This window comes from Camellia sinensis, chromosome 5, assembly GCF_055761805.1.
Source record: "Camellia sinensis isolate YWXY chromosome 5, ASM5576180v1, whole genome shotgun sequence".
In the NCBI taxonomy this organism is placed as follows: Eukaryota; Viridiplantae; Streptophyta; class Magnoliopsida; order Ericales; family Theaceae; genus Camellia; species Camellia sinensis.
Genome location: NC_138965.1, coordinates 102782758 through 102804967, shown reverse-complemented (window position 1 = coordinate 102804967; position 22210 = coordinate 102782758). Strand labels below are relative to the sequence as shown.

The window sequence follows — 22210 nt, the reverse complement described above, 5'->3', positions numbered from 1 at the left end:
AATTCCAGTTTTTAGTTGACACTCAAATCTGAGATTCTTAACTATTAATTTTGAATTATTGACTTATTGCCACTATATTTTTGATGAATTTAGAATTAAGTTATGATTCAAACTTGTCTTGAAAGAGCGCTTATGAATCTCCCGTGTGTGATACCCCAATTATAAGGCCTGTTTAGGCTCCTATTGCCCCCCCAAGTGGTAGAGTTGTATTGGAGATTGACACACGCGTATATCAATCCATGTTTATCTTTTTATATAGAAAAAAAAAGTCAAAGAAATATTTACATTTTACTAACTTCAAAAATAACTGTCACTTTTCCCTTAATGTTTTCTCGTGTGAAAATGAACTAGTTTTGCCCTTCTTTTACATCGAAGTTTTTTGGTTTTTTGACAAACTAAACATCAATCCTAAAGCTACATGCGTGAATCTGACTCCTCCCAATAGAGCTCTACCCAATGTTCATTCATATACTGTTTGTGTGAAGCAAAGTTTTATATTACTAAAGTACGAAAGTAAGTGCAAGGCCACTTTCACTTTAACAGTCAGACTTTCGAAAAGAGTTTTACTTGAGACTGTGTAACAGTTTGTTATTAGTATTAGCAGTCCATTAATCTATGCTCTACTTAAAAAACCACGTATTGGGCAAAGTATACATGATCAAATTCGAACATACCAATCAATGAGGTAGTGTGTTGCGAACCTTGGGATGAACAATAAACTCGGATGTGATACACATGATTTGCAGGTACTTAGAATCTATTTTGCAGAGGTGAGTCCAATGTGACCTTGGACTTGGGATGAATAGCACTCCTCGTTGTTGTTCTCAATCTTAATTGATACACGTGATTTGCAAGTATTCCAGATTTATTTTGCAAAGGTAAGTCCAATGTGACCATGGACTTGGGATAAACAGTAAACTCAAGGGTTCTAAGTTTGACACCTCATGATTTGCTAGTATTTAGGATTTACTCTGCAGAGGTAGGTCTAATGTGACCTACCTTGGAGAGGTTCTTGGTTAAGAAAAAAAAAAATACTATTCGTGGTGCCATTTAATTTGAATGCAACATTTCAGTTGATCATTAGGACTAAGCTAACAAAGAGTTTGAATCATTGATGGGTTCTTCTGTTTAAATGTTTTGGATCTATTATCAGATTTGTTAGGTCCGGATTCGAATCTCTTTCTAAGAACATCACGAGTGAAGATGTTAAAATTATCTGTGTTTGTGTATTATATGACAAAAAATGATAAAAAAATGAATGTGTGAGTGTTGTAGTAGAGATGTTAAAATGTGCATTAAGTTAAGAATAAATTTTTTTTTAAAACAAATTATGTCAGACTCTCTCTCTCAGAAGCAGAAAATGGGGAACCATATGAGGTGATAAGATTGATTTCATACATAGGAAGACAATTTAAGAAAAAAGATTAAATATAGAATAATTAATTATTGTCAAATATATGGTCCAAGAGAAATTCAGCTAAGAATGGAAAGAATTACACATAATAAACATTAAAACAAACTAAAAGAAAAAAATATATATAATCAGAATTCCGGTCAGACAGTATAGTTCTGGTTCATGGCATCGATGTCTAATCCCCTCAGCTTAGCAAATGATTCTACCTTCCCTTTAAGAGTGTGAAGTTCCCTCATTCTGCGTGATTGGAAAAAAGAAACAGAAAAATTACCACGAAGCATAATAATGTCAATGGCACTGAGGTTGACAAGTATTAACCACTTTGTGTTATGTCAAACCAACAAAGAACAGTCATCCACAATCATTTTTCTAGGAGAAGTTTCAACAAGAAATTGTTCAATAAAACCTCATTATTAGTGCATAAAAAAATTGTTAACTAGCCATTAGAAGCGTGAAAATTCTTTTAGTTTTCAGGTTTTGAAGCCAGAAGACTAACCTTGCAATCTCCGCACGCCTTTTAGCTTCTTCCGCCATAAGATTAATGTCCCTAAAAGTGCTATGATCGGTAAACCTTCTTTGCTCAACAGGCTGGAGGCCGTGCAGTGTCCGCTGCTCAGCTGCCCATGCAGCCTCGCGAGCTTCCCTTCCAAAATCCTTTTGGGTTGTGAATGCAGTCTGGTGAAATACCAAAAAAGGTCATTGTTAATTGAATTTTTTATCCTAAGTAACTTCAATGAACGTAAAGGAGAATAAGAGGATTAATCTTAAAACCATGATGATAAGGTGGAGGCAAAATTCACTTAATTGTTTGAATTTGAACTATGAAAAAAAGAATAATATATATTCTAGTTGTGAAAAAATTGTTACTAAAATGCTAAATATGATTAGACTATGGATGCTTTTTAGAGGAGAGTTCAATTCTAACTCTCTAAATAAGTTGTGATAGAAGAAGTTCGGTTGCGTGCACTCACTCTTTTTTCGACCACCAGACTCCAGGCTTTGCCGCTAAGTGCATATCGAACGGCAAACTTTATAGGATCGAGTAGCACGTAAGTTACTACATTGTACAACCAAATAACACCAGTCCAGCCCCAACCTATTTTCCTTATTCCAGCAACTTTCCAGGTTGCTTCGGCGGATATCACAGTAGCAATCTGCAATGATGAAGTACCAAGGTTTAAATCTACAGCAAGAGTTGAAAAAGATGATTAATGATACAATATAGTCTCTCAAATTTTGAAGTGGGCAAATATGCATATTGAGAAAAGTGCGGTTCCACTTTCATTGGTATGAATCCAATTCTAAAAATCAAATTACAAGGTTCATAAAACATATGTTTTTTATTTTTTATTTTTTATTTTTAAATTTTTAGGAGATAATTTACATATCATGAAACTTACATTAGACTGGACATTCAACTTTACAAGAAAGTCCAACAACATGGTCACAAAAATCACACATTTTTTATGAAACATAGCCCCGTTGGTTTGATGAAACATACTATCCTAGTTAATTTCTGCAACAAAGGTGACACCCTCTTCTTAAATAGGAAAGCAAAATGATAAAAGATTTCTATTAATAGTTCATATGAAGGGTATTCTCAACTTTTAAGGTGTTCCTAGTTTGGAGTGTCCAAATCACTGCTGATAAAATAGCAAAAAAGGAAACAAAAGAAGAAAAAAAGTTTATGTGAAAAAAAGAATTGGAGAAATTTGAATGGAAAATCCAAGAAAATGTATTTAGACAAAATGATTATAGAAAAATATGTTTTATGTAATTTCTGAAATTGGGGTTGTGCTCAGCATGCTTGTATGAGATACATGTCAACTATAATACATTATCCAGTTCTTACCCATTGAAGAAGCACACAGTGTAGTGACAAAGGTTGAGTTCCGAATATAAGTTACATGGAAAAAATTCAAAAAATTCCCACTTTATAATTACAGCGAGAAAGTCTGGTATGGCAAGGAAATTAGGAAGAAACTTTGATATTTAGTAAACTGCATATAATTAAATAATATGGGATAAAACTTGGGTTACATATTGCTGAAAGTGGATGGACTTTTGTTAATCCTTGACCTTTGATGTAGTTATATTTGATATATAAACTTCTCTAAATTTATCTATTGAAATATAATAAAGCCATGGTGTAACAAGACTAGTTACCAATTGAGCCAAGATGAAAGCAACTACAAGCAGAAGACCAGGTCGCTCTGTGAAAGACCAGCCCCTGGAGCGAGTCACAAATATCAAGGCCTGGCTGATGGTGCTGACTTGAAGATAAACAGCAGATGCCAACATTTCTTTGAGTGGATCAGCTTGAGTCTTGTTTTTCATGTCAAAATGATTACTGTTGAAGCTCTTTACATGAAAATGATGCTGCAAAAGGAGAAAGGGTACACATCCCAAATATAAATAAGAAAATTAAGTAGTTTCTTGTGGCTGTGCTGAAGAAAAGAAAGAGATTTTGGGTACATATGAGAGAATTTTCAAGTTCTAGGCACAATGAGATGTTACATGTATGAGATGTATGGAATGCAAAGAAGCATGAACATGGACATAGATGCAGATGCAGGTAAGGACAAGGGACACGACAATTTTGAAAAAGTTAGGATACGGATGCTGTGGGAATACAACAAAAAAGTTATCCTTTTTACATATTTTTATTTTCTATGTATACGAATATAAATTTAGCATATAGAGATATAAGAGATATCAATGTATATGTGAGGCAATTTTTTATTTTTATTTTTTTCTTCCCTCACTCTTTATTTTCATATATTTTACTTTGATCCCAAATCATATTTCTAAAGTTATATAAATGAAACTCACAAAGGTATCTGAGGTGTGTCCAAACATAGGACACATGTTCGTGAAGTCCCAAAGTGTCTTGCAAAAAATAACAATTAAAAAAATTGACACACCGTGTGGCGTGTCTGACACGTGTCGCTGGCATGTTGGTGTCCCATGTGTGTCTGACATAGACACAACACCCATTTTGAAGTGTCAGTGCTTTGTAGATAGTATATAGTATGAATCATCTAATGAAGTTTTTCCTTCACTTCTAGGATTCTTCGAGGAAAGAGCATGAATTTCCAAATTACAATGCACATTTAGCACAAATGCAGAGCAAGCCTTTCACCTATACAAAATGATAGATATTGATGATATTCTATGCATTACATGAGGCAGTTTGCCATTTACCTCAAAGAAGTTTGTTTCATAAGCTAACCAGAAGAATATTACTGTCATTAGAGCCAAATAACCACCAAGGACGATTCCAGTTGCAAAAATTTCACTTAGCTTCCAACTATCTGGAAAAGGAGAAGGTTTAACTCTGTCCTTGGATATTGTCATGATAGTACCTGAAAGCAAGCACATGAGCCCGGTAAGAAGCAAGAGGAACAAAACCATGTAACCGAAGTAAATACATACGTGTATATATATATATATATATTAAGAATGCTGGAAACTAAGCAATAAACAAATGGATTGAGAAGAGGGAAGATTTAGAATGACTAACCATCGTTAAGAATGGCAATGACAAGAACCATAAAAGGCGGGAAGTCAAATTTCCAGAAAACAGTCAGCAACATAAAGCCCAGCTGTTGTGTAAATCCCAGTTGCCAATAAGATAAGGCTGATCCAGAGAATACATATAATCTTTCAAGCAAAAATTTTATTCAAAAAAAAGAAAAGAAAAAACTTACCACAATACGAATAGTGATAGAAACAGCATATATCTGAAGAGAAGAAACATAAAGTTTTAGCATTTGTAGTCAGTTTGTCACATCTCAGTTTTCTATCAAGATTCATATCATTATTAGATTACCGTGTAGTTTTTCATTCGTTGGAAGATTGCACGGCTTGTTAAGACAGCGCTAATGATTACACTCAACCCAGGTTCTGTCAGAACTATATCAGAAGCGCTACGAGCAGCATCTGTAGAATCCGCAACTGCAATTCCTATGTCTGCTTTCTTTAAGGCAGGTGCATCGTTTACTCCATCACCAGTCATTCCACAGATGTGTTCTCTAGCTTGTAATCTCCTTACAATCTCATACTTATGTTCTGGAGAGAACAAATAGAATCAGAAGTTGAACACAAACATTAGATATATGTTAAGTCACCAATTGTCCCAAAAGCTTAAACTGTCTAGAAATGGGCCCAACATTATATATCAAGCTATCCACCAACACCCTCACATGCAATCCCATCTTACACGTGGAAACAAAAGGAGAAGTGGACAACCAACAGAGAAGAAGAAACCAAATAGGAACAGAATACTAATGCCAACAGAGAAACATAAACCTAAGACATCTCTCAAACTAAGCTCTGATACCATGTTAAGTCACCAATTGTCCCAAAAGCTTAAGCTGTTAGAAAATGGTTCCAACAATTTATGTCAAGCTACCCAACAATATAAAGAGTAGACATATTGAAACCACTAGACATACCAGGAAACACTCCGGCAAAACCATCAGCTTTTTCAATGAGGTCATCAATTGGTATAGCTGCAGTTGCTGCATCCTTATTGTCACCAAGCAAAGACGAAGAGGGGTACATGTTAGTGCCCATTCCAAGCCTTCTTCCGGTTTCCTTAGCAATTGCCAGTTGGTCACCTGTACAGGATTTCATTCATAAGCTTCCAATGTGGATGTAGGAAGTACTAACATAATCAATGTTAAATGGAAATTCTTGTGGTCAAAAATGAAAAATGTCTATTTTTAGGTATAACTCTCTCCATATCTAAAAACTTGTATGAGATGAGCATGATTACATTACATGATATGCAGGAAAATACGACAGCTAGCATTTATATTCTTCATGGCATTGGACATTTCTTCACAATCCTTGAAATGCACTTGTCACTCCTCTTCTAGAAGACTCAAGTGAATCGAACACCACTAACATCGATAAATCCTATGACATTTGATCTTTGAAAGACTTGATTCTAAATTTAATTGTTTTTGGACATTTTTGGTTTGTAAATTTTCGATGATATATACAAAAATTCTTAGTTTATAGGTTCCAAGGCTAAAAAATTGCACCAGACGCACATGAGATTGCTGGTGAAAGGAATAAAACAGAAGGAAACAAAATAACTGTATCACACACCTGTTATCATCTTAACACTAACACCAAGATCGAGAGCTCTCCGGATTGTTTCAGCACTATCATGACGAGGAGGGTCAAAGAGAGGGAGAAGTCCTACGAATTCCCAGGGGCCACCAGGACTATCCTTGTTACCGGCAGGTACTTTCTAAAGAGATGAAAAGAAGTTATTCCATAAATGTTTTAAGAAAAATTGTAGAAGACGATAAGTACATAAAAGTTTGTCACCTGGCGGGCAACTCCAAGGGATCGAAGCCCACGCTCTGCAAATTTGTCAATCATTGAATGCACCTTCCGTTCAATTTGTGATTTGTTATGTGCTAGATTGAGAATCTACAGAGCATAAATGCAGAAATATAAGCAAATCTGGATCTAGTTTTAATGATTACTATGTGTTTGTTTAATGATATTTTAAGTATTGTACCTGCTCTGGTGCGCCTTTGCTCACTCTATGCATTTCACCAGCTTTATCTACGTATGTGAGTGCTGTCCTTTTGTCCGTTGGATTGAATGGGAGGAAATGAACTTCTTTAATTCCAGCTCGGGCCTTACAATATCAAACAAATCATTAAAAGAGCCTCAATAAACAAAATTTACAATTAGATTTAAGGAAAAGCATCAACTGCAATCTAAGAAGCACAAACACTCCCAAGAAGGTGGCGTGCTCATGTCCAACATGTGTCAGATACTGACACATGTTGGAGATTTCCTGACACTCATTAGACACCTCATCTCCTATTAATTTTAATCTTTTTTAGACTTGACCACTCTTCAGATACTTGGGGAACACACTAGTGCATTTACTTAGACACATGAAACACAAGTTCGAACAAAATAACTTAGCGTCTAATATCTTTAAGGATTAGATTCAATACCTCCGTAGGATCAGCCAACATTGAAACAATTGCAGCATCAATAGCATCCTGATTCTCTAACCGTGATGCTCTTGCAGCCATTAGTACAACCATATCCTTCTCAACACCATTGGCAAAAACCTGCAGAAACATATGTAATGTCAAAATGACTCGAAGTTACAAAAAGATCTCTAATTCATATAAAAGACGTATTGGAAAATCAACCACACAGAATTTGTACTATCTCCAATCCCCACTCGGATGGGGACGGAGTATACTAACAACTATTATATTTATTTTGTTGGCACTTTGGGTAGCAGAAGTATTTGTTTCCACATTGACCACACTTCACTTCAAAGGGTATAAATTACAATTTATGCCCTAAAAGGCTTGGGCTCAAGGATGAAACCCTCCATGAGGTCGCATTTGACATGCTCCTTATACATGTTCAAGGTCAGTTTCAACCTGAAAAATCGTTTGCTATAATTTCTAGCCTTTTAATGTAGATTAAAAGCAAAATAGAGGATGAGAAGTGTTACCTCGATCATATTTTTGTCCACGGTGAGCTTGTTAAGTGTGAGTGTGCCTGTTTTATCACTGCATAGCACATCCATCCCTGCCATTTCCTCAATTGCAGTCATTCTCTTTGTTATAGCACCCTGCATTTGTTCAAATAGTTTCACAGTTGTGTACTTTCACATCCATAGATAGGGAATGCATAAATTAGATCTTCTCAAATTCATCGAGATATTTCAAATAAGTCTATTAAGCTTGCTTGTGGTTCCACACACCTGCTGAGATAAGCGATGTGAACCGATAGCCATGGTAACAGAAAGAACAGTTGGCATTGCAATGGGGATCCCACCAATGAGTAGGACAAGAAGGTTATCGATACCAACACGATATTTCCTCTTATGAACCCCATATATGACAATGAGTTCAATTACGATACCAACAGCAATTGAGCAAATGCAGAAGTTTCCAATTGCAGTTAAAACCTGAAACCATCATATGAAGTTCATACTCAACACTCATTGCAATAAATGACTGACAAAATGAGTGTTAAAAAGAATAATTAGGCTAGTATGTTTGGCCCTGAAATTATTTAGATAGGAATAGACCTTCTGGAAATGCCCGACGTGTGTCGTATTTTCCACAAGATGAGCTGCTTTCCCGAAGAAAGTATGAACTCCAGTTGCAATAACAACTGCTTCAATTTCACCTTGCTTACATGTTGAACCCGAGTAAACTCCATCGCCAGGGTTCTTGGTTACAGGAAGTGATTCTCCAGTAAGAGCAGACTGCAAATGTCAGAGAAATATTAAATATCTCAAACCCTGGAAAGTAAATTATTTTGAAGAAATCACTGGCTCTTTAAATCGTAATGAAGTTGTAAGAGCTAAGAACTTGAGGGTTAGATGTAAAATTTTGTTTTCATAGACTTTATCAACTTCCACTAGATGCAGAACTCTGAAGACTGCTTACAACACCTATCCAAACAAAAGAAGTGCACAACAATTTTTTTATTTTTTATTTTTTTCAACTAGACTGTGTATGTAAAAGTTGAGATAACTCATATTTTGGAGTGAATCACATACCTGATCAATTTTTAGAGGATCTCCTTCAAGAAGGCGTGCATCAGCAGGTACAATGTCCCCAAGTTTGATGCTTACTATGTCACCAGGAACTAACACTGAAGCATCTTCCTCACTCCACTTCCCGTCACGCAGGACCTGGTAGGAGTAATTAGAGAGTCAAATATAAATCATTCCCTTACTTATGTTGAAAGTTCAAGAGAAAAAAAAGGAAATAGAAATAGAAAACATAATTTTTGGATCTGTATTTATTCGGGAAGAGGGAAACCTTGGCTTTTGGAGCTAATCGAGCCATAAGAGCAGCAGCCGCATTGCCAGCATTATTTTCCTCAATAAAACTGATGGTAGAGTTGATAATGAGCAAGATCAAGATGCCAAAGAAGTCATGATAATCTGTGCCCTTATGCTGCACAAAATAAGGTTTGTCAGTATGGAATAATCTTAAATTGTCTTGCACTTGTAAGCAATCAACTCTTTTTTTTCTTTTCTCTCTTTTTTTTTTTTTTTGTTTTTTTTGTTTTTTGTTTTTGTGTGTGCGCGCGCGCGTGCATATAATAATGAAGCTTTGACTAAATGATAAGTCAACACTATACTAAAGTAAGATAAGAGCGTGTAAATTTACCCCTCCATGTGCAAGAGCAATGGCCATTAAAGCTGCTGCTTCCATGACCCATGACAGAGGATTCCACATAAAGCCCAAAAACTTCAATATTTTACTTTCCTAGGGAAGAAAGAAAAGTATAACAATAAATCACGCAGTGTAAAAAAAAAAAAAAAATAGAGATAAGATGAGATGTGGAAAAAGAAAAGGAAGTTATCCAACATAAATTTTCCTAACCTTTTTCTCTTCAAGTTTGTTGTATCCAAACACTTCCAACCGTTCTTGAACTGCATCGGTGCTCAGACCCTCTTTTGTACATTTAAGATGTTCAAACACTTCTTTGAGGGGCATGTTCTCCTGCATGAAGCAAATTACAAATTCAATATCACCTTTATTGATGATGGACAAAGCTTCTTGGTGAGTTTGGGTAACCAGTCCAAGTTGTCAAATTTGGACCGAAACACCCATTTTTGATTCATCACAGCCCAATTCGGCCAGTGGGCCGAAACTCGCTGCATAGCGGTGATGAGCCATTTTTGGCCAAATTCTATCATTTAGGCTTTCAAAATATTGTTTTCGCTGTTTTGTACTTGTGGAAAGTATTCTTATAGCCATAACTTTAATAAAGAGTTTAAATTTTAATCCCGTTTGTTTGGCATAGTTCTAAGACTTTATAGTGTTCTTTTTTCTTTTTTTTTTTAATTTTTTTTTTATATAGTTTTCAGTTTTCCTTCTTGTTTCATGTTTTCTTAAGAATATGATTATTCAGTTTATAGAGTTGTAAGTGTCCAGTGAAGGATAGAAACTTTAATAACATTACTGATCTTGGTATTTTCTTTTGTTGCATTCAAGGCTTACCTCATGGATATGAGAATGATAGCTAGTTCCCTCTTGCTATCACTGCTACATCATTTATTGAGCTTTTTTCCATTGTCTCTTTCTTTTTCTTTTTTTTTTCTATTTTTTTTTTTCCTTCCAGAAATTAATTTATCGAAATGTTTTCATTTGAAGCATAGAAAAACACATGTAGCAAAATTAAGAAGACTTGCAAGAAGAACCAAATCATTTTGTTGGACTTCTCATACTAACTCAGCAGATTAATTTACATACACTCTCTAGTTCTTATATTCACACTAATCATCATGAAAGAATTCAACGGTATGCAAGAGCATTAACATAAAAAAGAAAATAAGGAAAAAAAAAAGCACATTGACAACAGAATTGTAACTCAATAGATTTTGTTTCAATTGATAGTTAGTTCCAAGTAGACAACAGGCAACAAAATTGTAACTGAAAAGGGAAGATTAGAAGATAAAAACAGAAAACAAAAACACAACCAAACAGACTTATGGATTTTGGTTCAATTGATAGTTCTAAGGACATACCAGATCAACAGCTTCCTTGTTGACGGCATCAAGGGCAATCGATTTATCATCCACTCCCATGTCTCTGTCAGCTCCAACTCTCCGCCCACCAAGTTTTTCGTACAGAATCTGCATGTTTTCAGTTACTTCAGATGAATCCCGAATTCCTCTCTTTCATACACAATTCTCCCAGCAACAACTTTAGCTCACAGTATACTTATTTTGATTTTTTTTTTTCAAAATTTGATATAGAAATTTTTATTTTCCAAAAATGATATCAACGCGGCATTATATATGATTGTGATAAAATCCCTTAAGTTCAAATTTTATTTTTATTTTCTTTATATCATGATGGGATTGTCCTGTGATTATTTCTAAATGATTCTAAACAAGAATGACATCAACAAAACAAACATGGTAGCTTTGGCACAAGTGAGAATAAACTCCCAGACCCAAATCATAAATAGACATAAATATAATTTAAAGAGTAAATGTAACCTAAAACAGTAATGTAAATTTGAAACAACAGAATTAATGAGTAATCAACAGAAGCCCATAAAAGCACATAAACTACAAGAAAAATGCTATTCTTTCAAAAATCATTATACATAATTTCTTTCTACTAGAATGATGTAGCGGCAACATTTTTCGTAAATTCTATGTTTTAAAATGAAATACCCGTAACCCAACGACATCATTCTTTATCAATTTTATGTATGCTTTTTGTTATGAAAAATTCTAAGTGCACATAATCCAATCACACAATCCTACCCACACATTTGGTGGAACTCATACCATGTGGGTGGATTATGTCCAATTTTGTGATTGGATTCTGTGCACGTAGAAGAATTGTTTAGTTATTCGTAAAGTGCTATGACTTGCTACACTTGATAGTCTGGTAAGCATATTTGGAGTCCAAAAACTAAACATAAATGCTATAAATAACTAAATACTCACAAAATAATCATAATTCAAATGCATGGTGTAAATCACACAATAAACTAATTCACATATCTCAAATTATGAACACTTTTCCCAGCATTGCTAAGAAACAAAAGAATATGTGAACGCTCGTACCTCCAAAATTTGAGAAAACAAATTTGAATCTCCAAAACCCAAAACCTAGCTTGCAAGTCCAACCCCAAACACTGAGATTCGGGGCAAGTCTTCTTGGAAAGGGATTGTGAGATAGAAAGAGATTTCCAAGAATGAAAGTAAGATAAGTATATATAGCCATGTGGTGTAACCAATCAACATCAATTTGAATTGGACAAAGTAGAGTGGGAGACAGAACATAAACAAAAAAAAAAAATCCAATGCTAGAGAGAGACAGAGGAGAGGAGAGAGAGGAGAGTCGGCCATGAATGAATATGTGAAAAGAGGAACAGGACGATGGAGTGAAGCTGGTGAAGAAGAATGGCCGGCCAAAGCATCAATGCATGTTTTTGATGTGCAAATGTTGGTTGGTTTGGCGCCATTTGAAAAAGACACCCTTTGGATCCAACGAACTCCGTACATACATTGTATACTACGTAGGTCACTACTAAAATTTTAACTGCCTGTTTTTGCTACATGACTATATTGCCCTTTTATTTGGGTGATTCCCATTTTTGTTTCTTGTTGAGGGAATTAATTCCAACTTATTTTAATTTAAGTGTTTGTTTCAGATTGTTTGATATAAATTCTAGTTACAACTTATTAGTCAGATATAACTTAAATAAGTTAGAAAAAAAAATTGATTATCTAAAAGCTGGAAAAGTAGTGTTTTTAGTTTGTGTTTTCTAATTATCAATTTTTAATTTATAATACGCTGCACCAAACATGACAATTATGGCGTTGCTTTCAGAGAACATTTTAGTCAAACATATTCTCATTTTGTCATTTGGAATTAGGAGTGAGTGTGATTCAGTTAAGAAAACCTAACCATTTCTTGTAATTTTATAAAATTTGAAACTAAATCATATCACAAAAATCTCATAATCAAATTAAATCAAATGAATGAAACATGATTCAATTAGGTTTAGAATTACGATTTCTAAAAATCGTTGCCATTGACATGATGTTTGTAATGTTTTACAAAATATCATTCACCTATTTTAAGAGTTAGAATAAAATTGCGCATTTAGAAAATCAAACCAAAATGTATAGTTTAATTTGGATCGAATCGGTTTACAATTTTTTTTTTATATATAGATTTTATTTCTTAGCTTAGGAGTTATGGCTAGAGTTGCATCCGGTGAACCCAACTGGATAAATTGGAATATTTTTTAGAGCTTAGATAATATAGATTTAAATTTGGTGAGAGTTTGACCAATAATTTGGAAACTCAAATTGAATTTGGGTTGAGTTTGAGCAGATACACTAAGGGTGTAAATCTGGCTCGGCTCGGCTTGGTCCATGTCAGGCCTCGCAGGCTCCCGTCAAAATTCGGACCGGGCCGGTCCATGAGCCAAAAAATTAGGCCCAGGCCCAGGCCTAAGCCTAGGGATATTCAGGCCTCGGGCCGACCTGGTGGGCATAGGCCTGTCCTCAGGTTTAGGCAAGCCTGACCTTTTTTTTTTGTTTTTTTAAATTTTTTCTACCAAAATTTTATTATTTTTCACTAAAAAAGACACTGCGGCTCATGCAGCCCAGGCGGGTCGGGCTTCGGGCCGGACCTTGAGTAGGCGTTAAGCAAGTCGATGGGCTGGGCCATGGGCCAGGCCGAACTTCAAAATGATAGTCCAAGCTCAGGCTAGGCTCGGGGCCCGAGCCCAAACGAGCTGGGTCCACCCCGGGGCCGCGGGCGGGTTTTGGGCCGCCCACGGGCCGCAAGCTATTTTTACACTCTTAAGATACCCCCAATAACCCAAAGCTCAAATTGTATATATAATATATAAATATATGAAAAATATTAAATATACGTGTGAAATATTGGTCATTAGATTACGCTAAAATTGTCTACATCGTTAGATTAACCTAAGTATATATATATCTCATATCTCCTATACACAATCATATTTTATCTTTTTATATTATGTTAGGGTAAATTACACTTTGTACTAAGTTTTATTTTGGTGCTTACATATGAAATCATAATAGTTAACTCCTTACATTTTTAGTCAAATCTCACTTTGATCTTTACCTATGAAATCGTGACAGTCAACCCCCTGTACTTTTGATCAAATCCTACTTTGATCCCTACATAAGTGTTAATGTCTCATTTTCTATTACTCTATTATTTAAAATTTTAATATAATTCAATCATGTGACAACAATGTGACTACGAAATGGGGATAAAAAAGAAAAATCATCCCTCTTTTCTACCAATATACATTTGTCTTACATAATAAGCCCATGAGAGTTATATAATATAATACATATATATTCGTATATTGAAAATTGAGACAAAGAGACAAGATAATGGAGTTTTTGAAATAAAAAAGGACAATAGAGAAATCAAAGAGAAGGGAAAATGAATAGACAGAAGACTGTATTACTGTGAAAAATAGAGTTTCGTGATTTTAATTTATACAAAACCCTAGTTCATGTTCTTAATCATTCACAATTTTCGTTTTGTTTTAGCCTAATATAGTCATAATTTGATGTAAATTTTGAGACAAAGTGTATTGGTGGGAAATTATAATGGTTTTCTTCTCTTTTCCTCATTTCGTAGTCACATTCTTTTAGCATGACTGGATTTTATTAAACATTTAAACAATAGAGTAACAGAAGAATGACATTGACATTTGTATAAGGATTAAAGTGAGATTTGATTAAAAGTACAGGGAGTTGACTGTCACGATATCATATGTGAAGATCAAAGTAGAATTTGACTAGAATTGTAGGGAGTTGACTGCCATAATTTCATGCGTAGGGTTTACAGTGAGATTTAGTACAAAATATAAAGGTGCAACGTATAATTTACCCATTATGTTGTTATGTGTATTGCTGTAGTAATGTTTATTATATTGTTAGGTTATTTTGCTAAAACGTTTATTAATTTGTTATGTTATGGTTATAGATTATTATTTGTTTGATATTACTTATGATTTCATAAAATAAAATAAAAAATGTTAATAGGTTCCAACTTTTAAAAATTAACTAGTCTAACTTATAAAAAAGAATGTAACTCAAATTTGTGAAAAATTTGAGCCTAAGCTAAGTTCAATTCATTGAGCTCGAGATAGGTTTCGACAGATAAACTCAAGTTGACAGTTAGGTTTCGACGAGCAATTTACAGCATAGCTTAACTTGAACCTAAACAATTCATCCATCAAGTCTATCTAAGTTGTGCCCTTAGTTATGACTAATTTTTTTTGTTTTATTTTCTTTTATTATCTTGCTTTGTGTGAGCTAATTTAGTGTTTGGACTTATTTGGATAATTAAATCAAAAAGCCAAAAGCTTGCTTATCATTTGCTAAAAAAAGTTAAAATACACTCAATTTTTTCACTCAATTTTTTTTTTCAACTTTAATTTTTTTAAGTTATAAAAAGTAAAACATTAAAAAAAACTACCAAGAAAAGAAGAAACACTAGTGGATTGCAAAGGGGCACATTATTATCGAAATTTCACAAGAGGTCACCATAGTAGCACCTTAATAGGTTTTTGTCTCTCGTGCTAACTTTTTTAGTAGCTCTTTTATGTATTCTTACTAAAAGGGAAGTTAATATAATTATATTAAAATTATGAGACTATCTGCATTTTTTTCAAATCTCTTACCCCTAGGTTTTTTAATCAAATAAACGAGTGTATTTAACTTTTAACACGATTCATCAACAATATTTCAAAATTAATAAGAAAAACAAGAGATTGCATTGAGCTGCTTTTAGTGTGTTGTGTGTTACTCAAAATACCGACCTCCCTCAACTTGAATAAAAATTAATATTAATGGTGGGTGACACTAAGTCAATTTTTTGGCTTGGTTTTCAAATTGATTTTTTAATGTATTCTTTTTTTTAGTAAATGTTATTTTAATCTTTTGACTCTTAAAAAAAAAAATTATATCTATTTAGACTAAATGATCTAAGAAAATAAAAAGTAAAAAAAAAATTTGAAGATAAATATATATATTTTTTAATTTATCAAAAGAAGCCTAAGGCTTCATTTTGCACAAGATACAAAGCTAAACTATTGGCTAAAATCATTTTATTAATAAGGTAATCTATTTACTTCCAAAAAGTTCAAATTAACAAAATTGACTCACGTTAAAAATTCATTAGAAAAGCCAAAAGATGTAAATGTAGGTCACAGACTTGGCGTGTGTGTCAAAAGGATCCTACCTCGGCTCAGCAGCGATGATTCTGAACACTAATTTTAATATTTTAATAAAGTATTAATGACATAATAAGAAGGAAAAAAAATTAAGACCTAAATATCACATCATAATGGGTGAGACATATTACCAACTCATTAAAGCTGAATTTAGAGCTCAAGAATAAAAATTCCAAAGCATTTTTAGAGTTCACGGTCATAATAATAATAATAATAATAATAAATGATATAAAAAATACACCTAGTTTTTTACCTAACTCTTGAATGATACCTAAAAAGATAGCTTATTGTCTTTGGTAGATATATATATATATATATATTTTAAATTGAAGTTTATCTAATCTAGACAGTCTTAAAAATAATAATAATAAAAAAAAAAAAATTTACACATCAGTGGGATTTTATAAAATATTTACAAATTAATGAAAAAGTTTATGAATTTAATTATTAATAGTTATACAGTTTTCTATTAATTTGAATTTTTTTTTGGAAAAGATACATTGATGTGTAATTTTTCCTAAAAAAATGACTCAAATTTTTTTTTAAAAAAAAAGTTTATTAAAGAATAAAATATATCAGAAAAACAAACTAACTTACAAGTTACAACCAGAGAAAGAACGATGGTGAATTCTCCTATTTGCATGTAACTATTATGTTCAACTAAGGGTTATTTTAGAAAAATGGTTAAAAGTCAACGTTCAGCTTTCAATTTATTTTGGGTCAAATCGTTTCTCATATTTTTAACACGTCTTTTCAAAAAAAGTCAAAAAAAAAAAAATTTAAAAATTAATTTTTAACTATCTTTCTAAAACAACCTAATAATGTATGTGTATTAGGCTTTGTTTAGAAAGTTTGGTTGATTTTTCACACTTTTTGGCATTTTGATCTAGGCTAAAAAATTCGCTTAAGTTGGCTTTTTGACTTTTTGATTTTTGATTTTTAACCTAATAATTTATTTTTTCTTTTTATAACTAATTTAGCCAAAAAGGCAACCCAACCTAATTGCCAAACAACACCTATATTTACATTATAGTGATCCATACGTGGAGGAATTAGGGGTGTAAATCTTGCCCAACTTGCCTCATTTCGGATCTCGCGAGCTCCTGCCAAAATGCGGGGCGGGGCGGGGCGGCCCACAGGCCAAAAAAAATAAGCCCAAGCCCAGGCCTAGGTCCTAGCCTAGGGGTATTCGGGCCTTGGGGCGGGCCGGTGGGCCTAGGCCTAGCCTCGGGCTTGGATAGACCTGAAATTTTTTTTATTTTTTTAAATTTTTTCTACCAAAGTTTTATTATTCTCCATTAAAAAAGACACTGGGTTTCGAGTCGGGTTTTGAGTGGGTCTTAAGTGGTCCAATGGGACGAGCCACGTATCGGGCTTCAAAATGATGGCCCAAGCCCAAGGGCTTGAGCTGGGCTTGGGCTTGGACCCAAACGGACCGGAACCAGCCCAGGCCGCCGGCGGGTTTCAAGCAACCTACGGGTCGCGGGTCATATTTACACTCCTAGTAGGAATCAATCCACTGTCTCGTTACTTGAGAAATCAGTATTTTTACTTACTCATCATATATATATATCGACAATGCTACGTAGCTCAAATTTTGTGGCTCAAAAGTGGCTCAAATGGCCAAAACGACGTCGTTTTGAGTACAGAACAACATAAAAATGGCCAAAACGACGTCGTTTTGGCCATTTGAGCCACTTTTGAGCCACAAAATTTGAACTACGAGACATTTTCCTATATATATATATGATTTTAATGCTGACATCTTGAATTTTTCATTAAAAAAAAAGAAGGTAATTCCCAATAATTTTTAACTGAAAAAAAAGAGGAGATAGAAGTAGCCCAGGAGAACTTTGGTTGCAATGTGTGCCTACTTGTTTTATATTATTTGTACATTTATTTAATTAATTAATTAATCCAATATATAAATGAATCTATTTTCGTTCCAATTGGAGGAAACAGCTTGACCAAGTACTTTATTTTATTTTATATTTTGCAAAAAAAAAAAACTTTAAATAATTTCAATTTTATGAAAACGACCTCGTACGGCATGATTGCATGACCTTTGGAAACAACATCTCAAACTATGACAAACAAATGCCGGCCGACGAACGTAACCAAACATGCAAGTAGGGTGTTAAACGAACCAAACTCTTGCGTTTGGCTCATGTTTGATTGATTAAAATTTTGTTTAAAATTAATATCTTATGTAAAGGTCATGTTTGAATATATTTGTTAAGTTTTTAAGCTAAAGGTTGTACATACTATTCAATTCGATAGATTTATACATACTATAAAAAGTAAAGTTATTCTAGCTGGTTTTGTGTTCAACTCATTAAGAATTCATCAAGTTCAGTTAATTATGTGAACAAATAAAATTTAATATAATTTTAAACTCGTTAAGTTATTAAACCAAATTTGAACAATTTACTACTCGGGTTGGCTCGTTTTTAACCTTATATGTAAGATCTCCTCTCCTAACTGGGGGTAAATTACATTTTTGACCCATCTAGTTTGATTCAAATTTTACTTTAGCTTCTATTATTTCAAATTGAAAATTTTGATCCTTGCATTTTAAGATTTGTTTTAATTTGATCATTCCGTTCAAATTAGAAGTTAAAATTATTGATTTTTAGACACTTGTCACTCTCATGAGGTGTACATGAAGAAAAAATTAATGAAAATTTGAATAGAACAACTAAATTGAAACCAGACTTAAAAGTGTATGAACTAAATTATTTAAATTGAAATAATAAAATTAAAGACCGCCAGGGGTGGTGGTCCAGTGGAGTTTCGCCCTCCTTCCACACAAGATGTTTGGGTTCGACATTCGGAAGGTGTGACTTTCTTCAAAATATTATGTTGTACTCTTGTCGCAAAACCCCATGACCCTTGTTGTGGAATGGGTGTGGAGCCTATTGCTATCCTGGTGGGAGATCTCTTCTTTTGAGTTGGGTTAAATTTGGTCATTAATTAGCTACACCGAGATTAGGGTCTACGAAAGTTATGATATTTTCACAGAGCTTGCTTTTTTTTCATTCAAAAAAGATTAAATTAAATTAAATTGAAATTTGAGTAAAACAATAGGGGTGGAGAGTATAATTTACCCCCCAACTAGTTTATGAGAGATTTAGTTACATTTGGATGACAAAAATCAAATGGGGAGAATAGGAATGACATTATTAGGAATTAGATTGAATTCCAGTGCCAATTTATTCACGTATTTGGTTTGATTCAATAAAAATTCAAACGGTAACTTAGCCCCACCTATCATGAGATTTAGGAAAAATACAATTAGTTTCGTATTTTTTAAATAATTATATTAGTCTCTCTTAAATTTTTAATTCATATGAAAATTAGGGTGGTGTTTGATAAAATTGAAATTTGAAAATTGAAGACTGAAAAATATCGAAAACTAAATGCTAAAATTTTTAAGTTGAAGAGTTGTTTGATAAAATTAAAGAACTAAACTTTAAAAAAATAAAAAATAAAAAATTGATATGTATAAGATCAAATTTAAAATTTATTATTTTTAAACTATATATTTTAATTTTTTATATTATGATGGTGATGATAGTGGTGGTGGTAATGATAATGGTAGTGGTGGTGGTGATGGTAGTGGTGGTGACAGTGGCAGTGGCAGTGGCAGTGGTGGTGGCATGATGGTAGTAGTTGTGGTGGTAGTGGTGACGGCAGCAATAGCGGTGGTAATTGTAACATGATGGTGCTGGTGATAGTGGTAGTCGTAGTGGTTGCCGATGCTTATTTTTAGTATTTATAAATTTAATCAAAATTAAGTAAATTTCATAGGAGTTAATTTTTTTTTTTTAATTTTAACTCACATTTTAAGATGCACTTAAATTTTTAAGTGATATTAATTATAGTTATCAAACGAATTTAATTGATTATCATTTAATACATTTATATTTAAGTACTGAATTATGTTATCAAATACCCCCTATGTATGCCTCTTTTTTTAATCAGTAATTCATTATTTATATGAATAAAAAAATAATATTGTCATATTTTTTTTACTAAAATAAATATATTTGTCATTTATAGTTTAATAACATTAAGTTTTTTATAATGAATAAAAAAAATAATATTGTTATATTTTTTTTACTAAAATAAATATATTTGTCATTTATTGTTTAATAACATTAAGTTTTTTATAATGACTAAAAAAATAATATTTTCATATTTTTTTTTTACTAAAATAAATATATTTGTCATTTATAGTTTAATAACATTAAGTTTTTTATTTTCTATTTAGGAAAATCAAATATCACGTTTGTTATTATTCTTGTTGTTGATTTTTTTTTTTTTTGAAAAGAATTACCAATAAGTTTTATTTTGAAAATACCTTCATGTTTTTGTTTCCAAAAAACTTAATATTGTAGAATCAATTTTATCATTTTTTTTAAATGAAAAAAATATATATCAAACAAATTTGTCATTTCCAATTTCTAAAAAAATATATAAAAAAATAATAGAAAACAGAAAACAACAAACGAAAGGATTTACGACATTTCCACTAAAAAACACATGAAAAGTAAAGAAAATTTAATATTACCTAAAAATTTGTATAGCAAAGAATATATTAAAGGTGAAAATGTCCAAAAAAGCAGTTTCCGAACTCAGATCCTCATGCCATGAACAATAGACGTAGATTTGTGATCTCAAAGCAAAAATACTTGGACGGACATCAACACTTGCTTGAGAAACCAAGGCTTAGGAATAATTTAATACTTGAAACAAATATATATATATTTACAAAAATAATTAGAATATAAAATATATATATATATATATATAATATTTATTTTGTTCAACTCCACATCACATAAAGTTAGGTAAATTATACCGACTTCTTTTGAAATTTAGAAAAATATAATAAGACTCACAGTTTTAACGTAATTATGGAATGTTTTGAGAAGATGGTTAAAAAATATTTTTTGACTTTTTTTAGTTTTTTTGTGAGAGAGGGAAGTAGGTTAAAAGTTAGGAAGTGACTTTTAACCCACTTCCCAAAATAAGCCTATATTAGATTTTTTAAAATTTTTAATTCACATAGGATTTATATATATATATATATATATTTTTTTTTTTTCATCATTGATTCGTTAGTTATTCGGATGAAAAAATGATGTTATTTATTTTATATTACAATGTATATATATTTTGTTATTTTTGTGTTTTCATGCACAATTTGGAGAGATAGATATATCCATTTGAACACCGCATTAGGTAGGGAGAGCTTCGGTTGCATCATCTTTCAAGTTCGAGTACCAATTGGCATCCTTAATTAAGGAAAATGCCTTAGACTCCCAGTGGGGTGATCCTACCACCCCCATTAATTTTTGATTGGTTAAATTTTTTTTATTTATTTGTTTGGGTCTTCCTCTCATAGCCTCCATGTGGGGTGGGGGTGCTGGGGTCAGCCCCCAGTGGGGGTATGCAGCACTACCCCTTAATTAATTGCAAGTTGTTCTCTTGTCCGTGGTGGTTGAAAACTTGAAGCTATTCCTTTGGGTTGTGTTTAATTCGTAGATTTAAAGAGTGATTTAGAAAAGAAAAGGTATATAAAATGTAAGTGAAATGTAATTATAATTTATTCACATTTTACTCAATTTTTTATTTTTTTTTTCCTTTCTAAATCTCTCCCTAAATTTATGAATCAAACACAATTTTAATATTTTTCATGCCACTACGATAGGAAGGTGATGGATTACCACCACCATCATGAGTTTGTGTGAGTCCACACTCCATTGAGAGATTTAATAAAAAAATTAATAAATTATTTAGGATTCATAATATTTTTTCTAAAAAGTTTAGTCTGGAGTTTGGCCATCTAACTAGTGTTACTTTAGGAGTTTCTTATTAATTTTTTTCAGGTTTTCTATAAGTGAATTTTTTTTTTTTTTTGGGGACCATACGATAGAATGTTAAGAAATTAATTAGATCGATTATAATAAAATGATTACAGTCATTCTATCGACTTCAAACTCCAAT

At 32.7% G+C, this 22210-nt stretch overlaps 1 protein-coding gene across 1 annotated transcript; it reads right to left on the bottom strand.

Moving 5' to 3' along the window:
• Positions 1-1410: 1410 nt before the first annotated feature.
• LOC114295329 (plasma membrane ATPase 1) lies at positions 1411-12147 on the bottom strand. Its single transcript, XM_028239553.2, has 22 exons — positions 12021-12147; positions 10965-11072; positions 9817-9936; positions 9601-9699; positions 9247-9384; positions 8982-9116; positions 8505-8684; positions 8175-8381; positions 7923-8042; positions 7405-7524; positions 6954-7076; positions 6758-6862; positions 6533-6677; positions 5872-6036; positions 5247-5485; positions 5125-5157; positions 4938-5019; positions 4619-4779; positions 3581-3793; positions 2386-2568; positions 1911-2089; positions 1411-1651 (listed from the first exon to the last, which is right to left on the bottom strand). Exons 2-22 carry the CDS (start codon positions 11022-11024, stop codon positions 1555-1557), a joined length of 2904 nt encoding a protein of 967 aa, XP_028095354.1. The 5' UTR covers positions 11025-11072; positions 12021-12147; the 3' UTR covers positions 1411-1554.
• Between the last annotated feature and the right edge of the window lie 10063 nt (positions 12148-22210).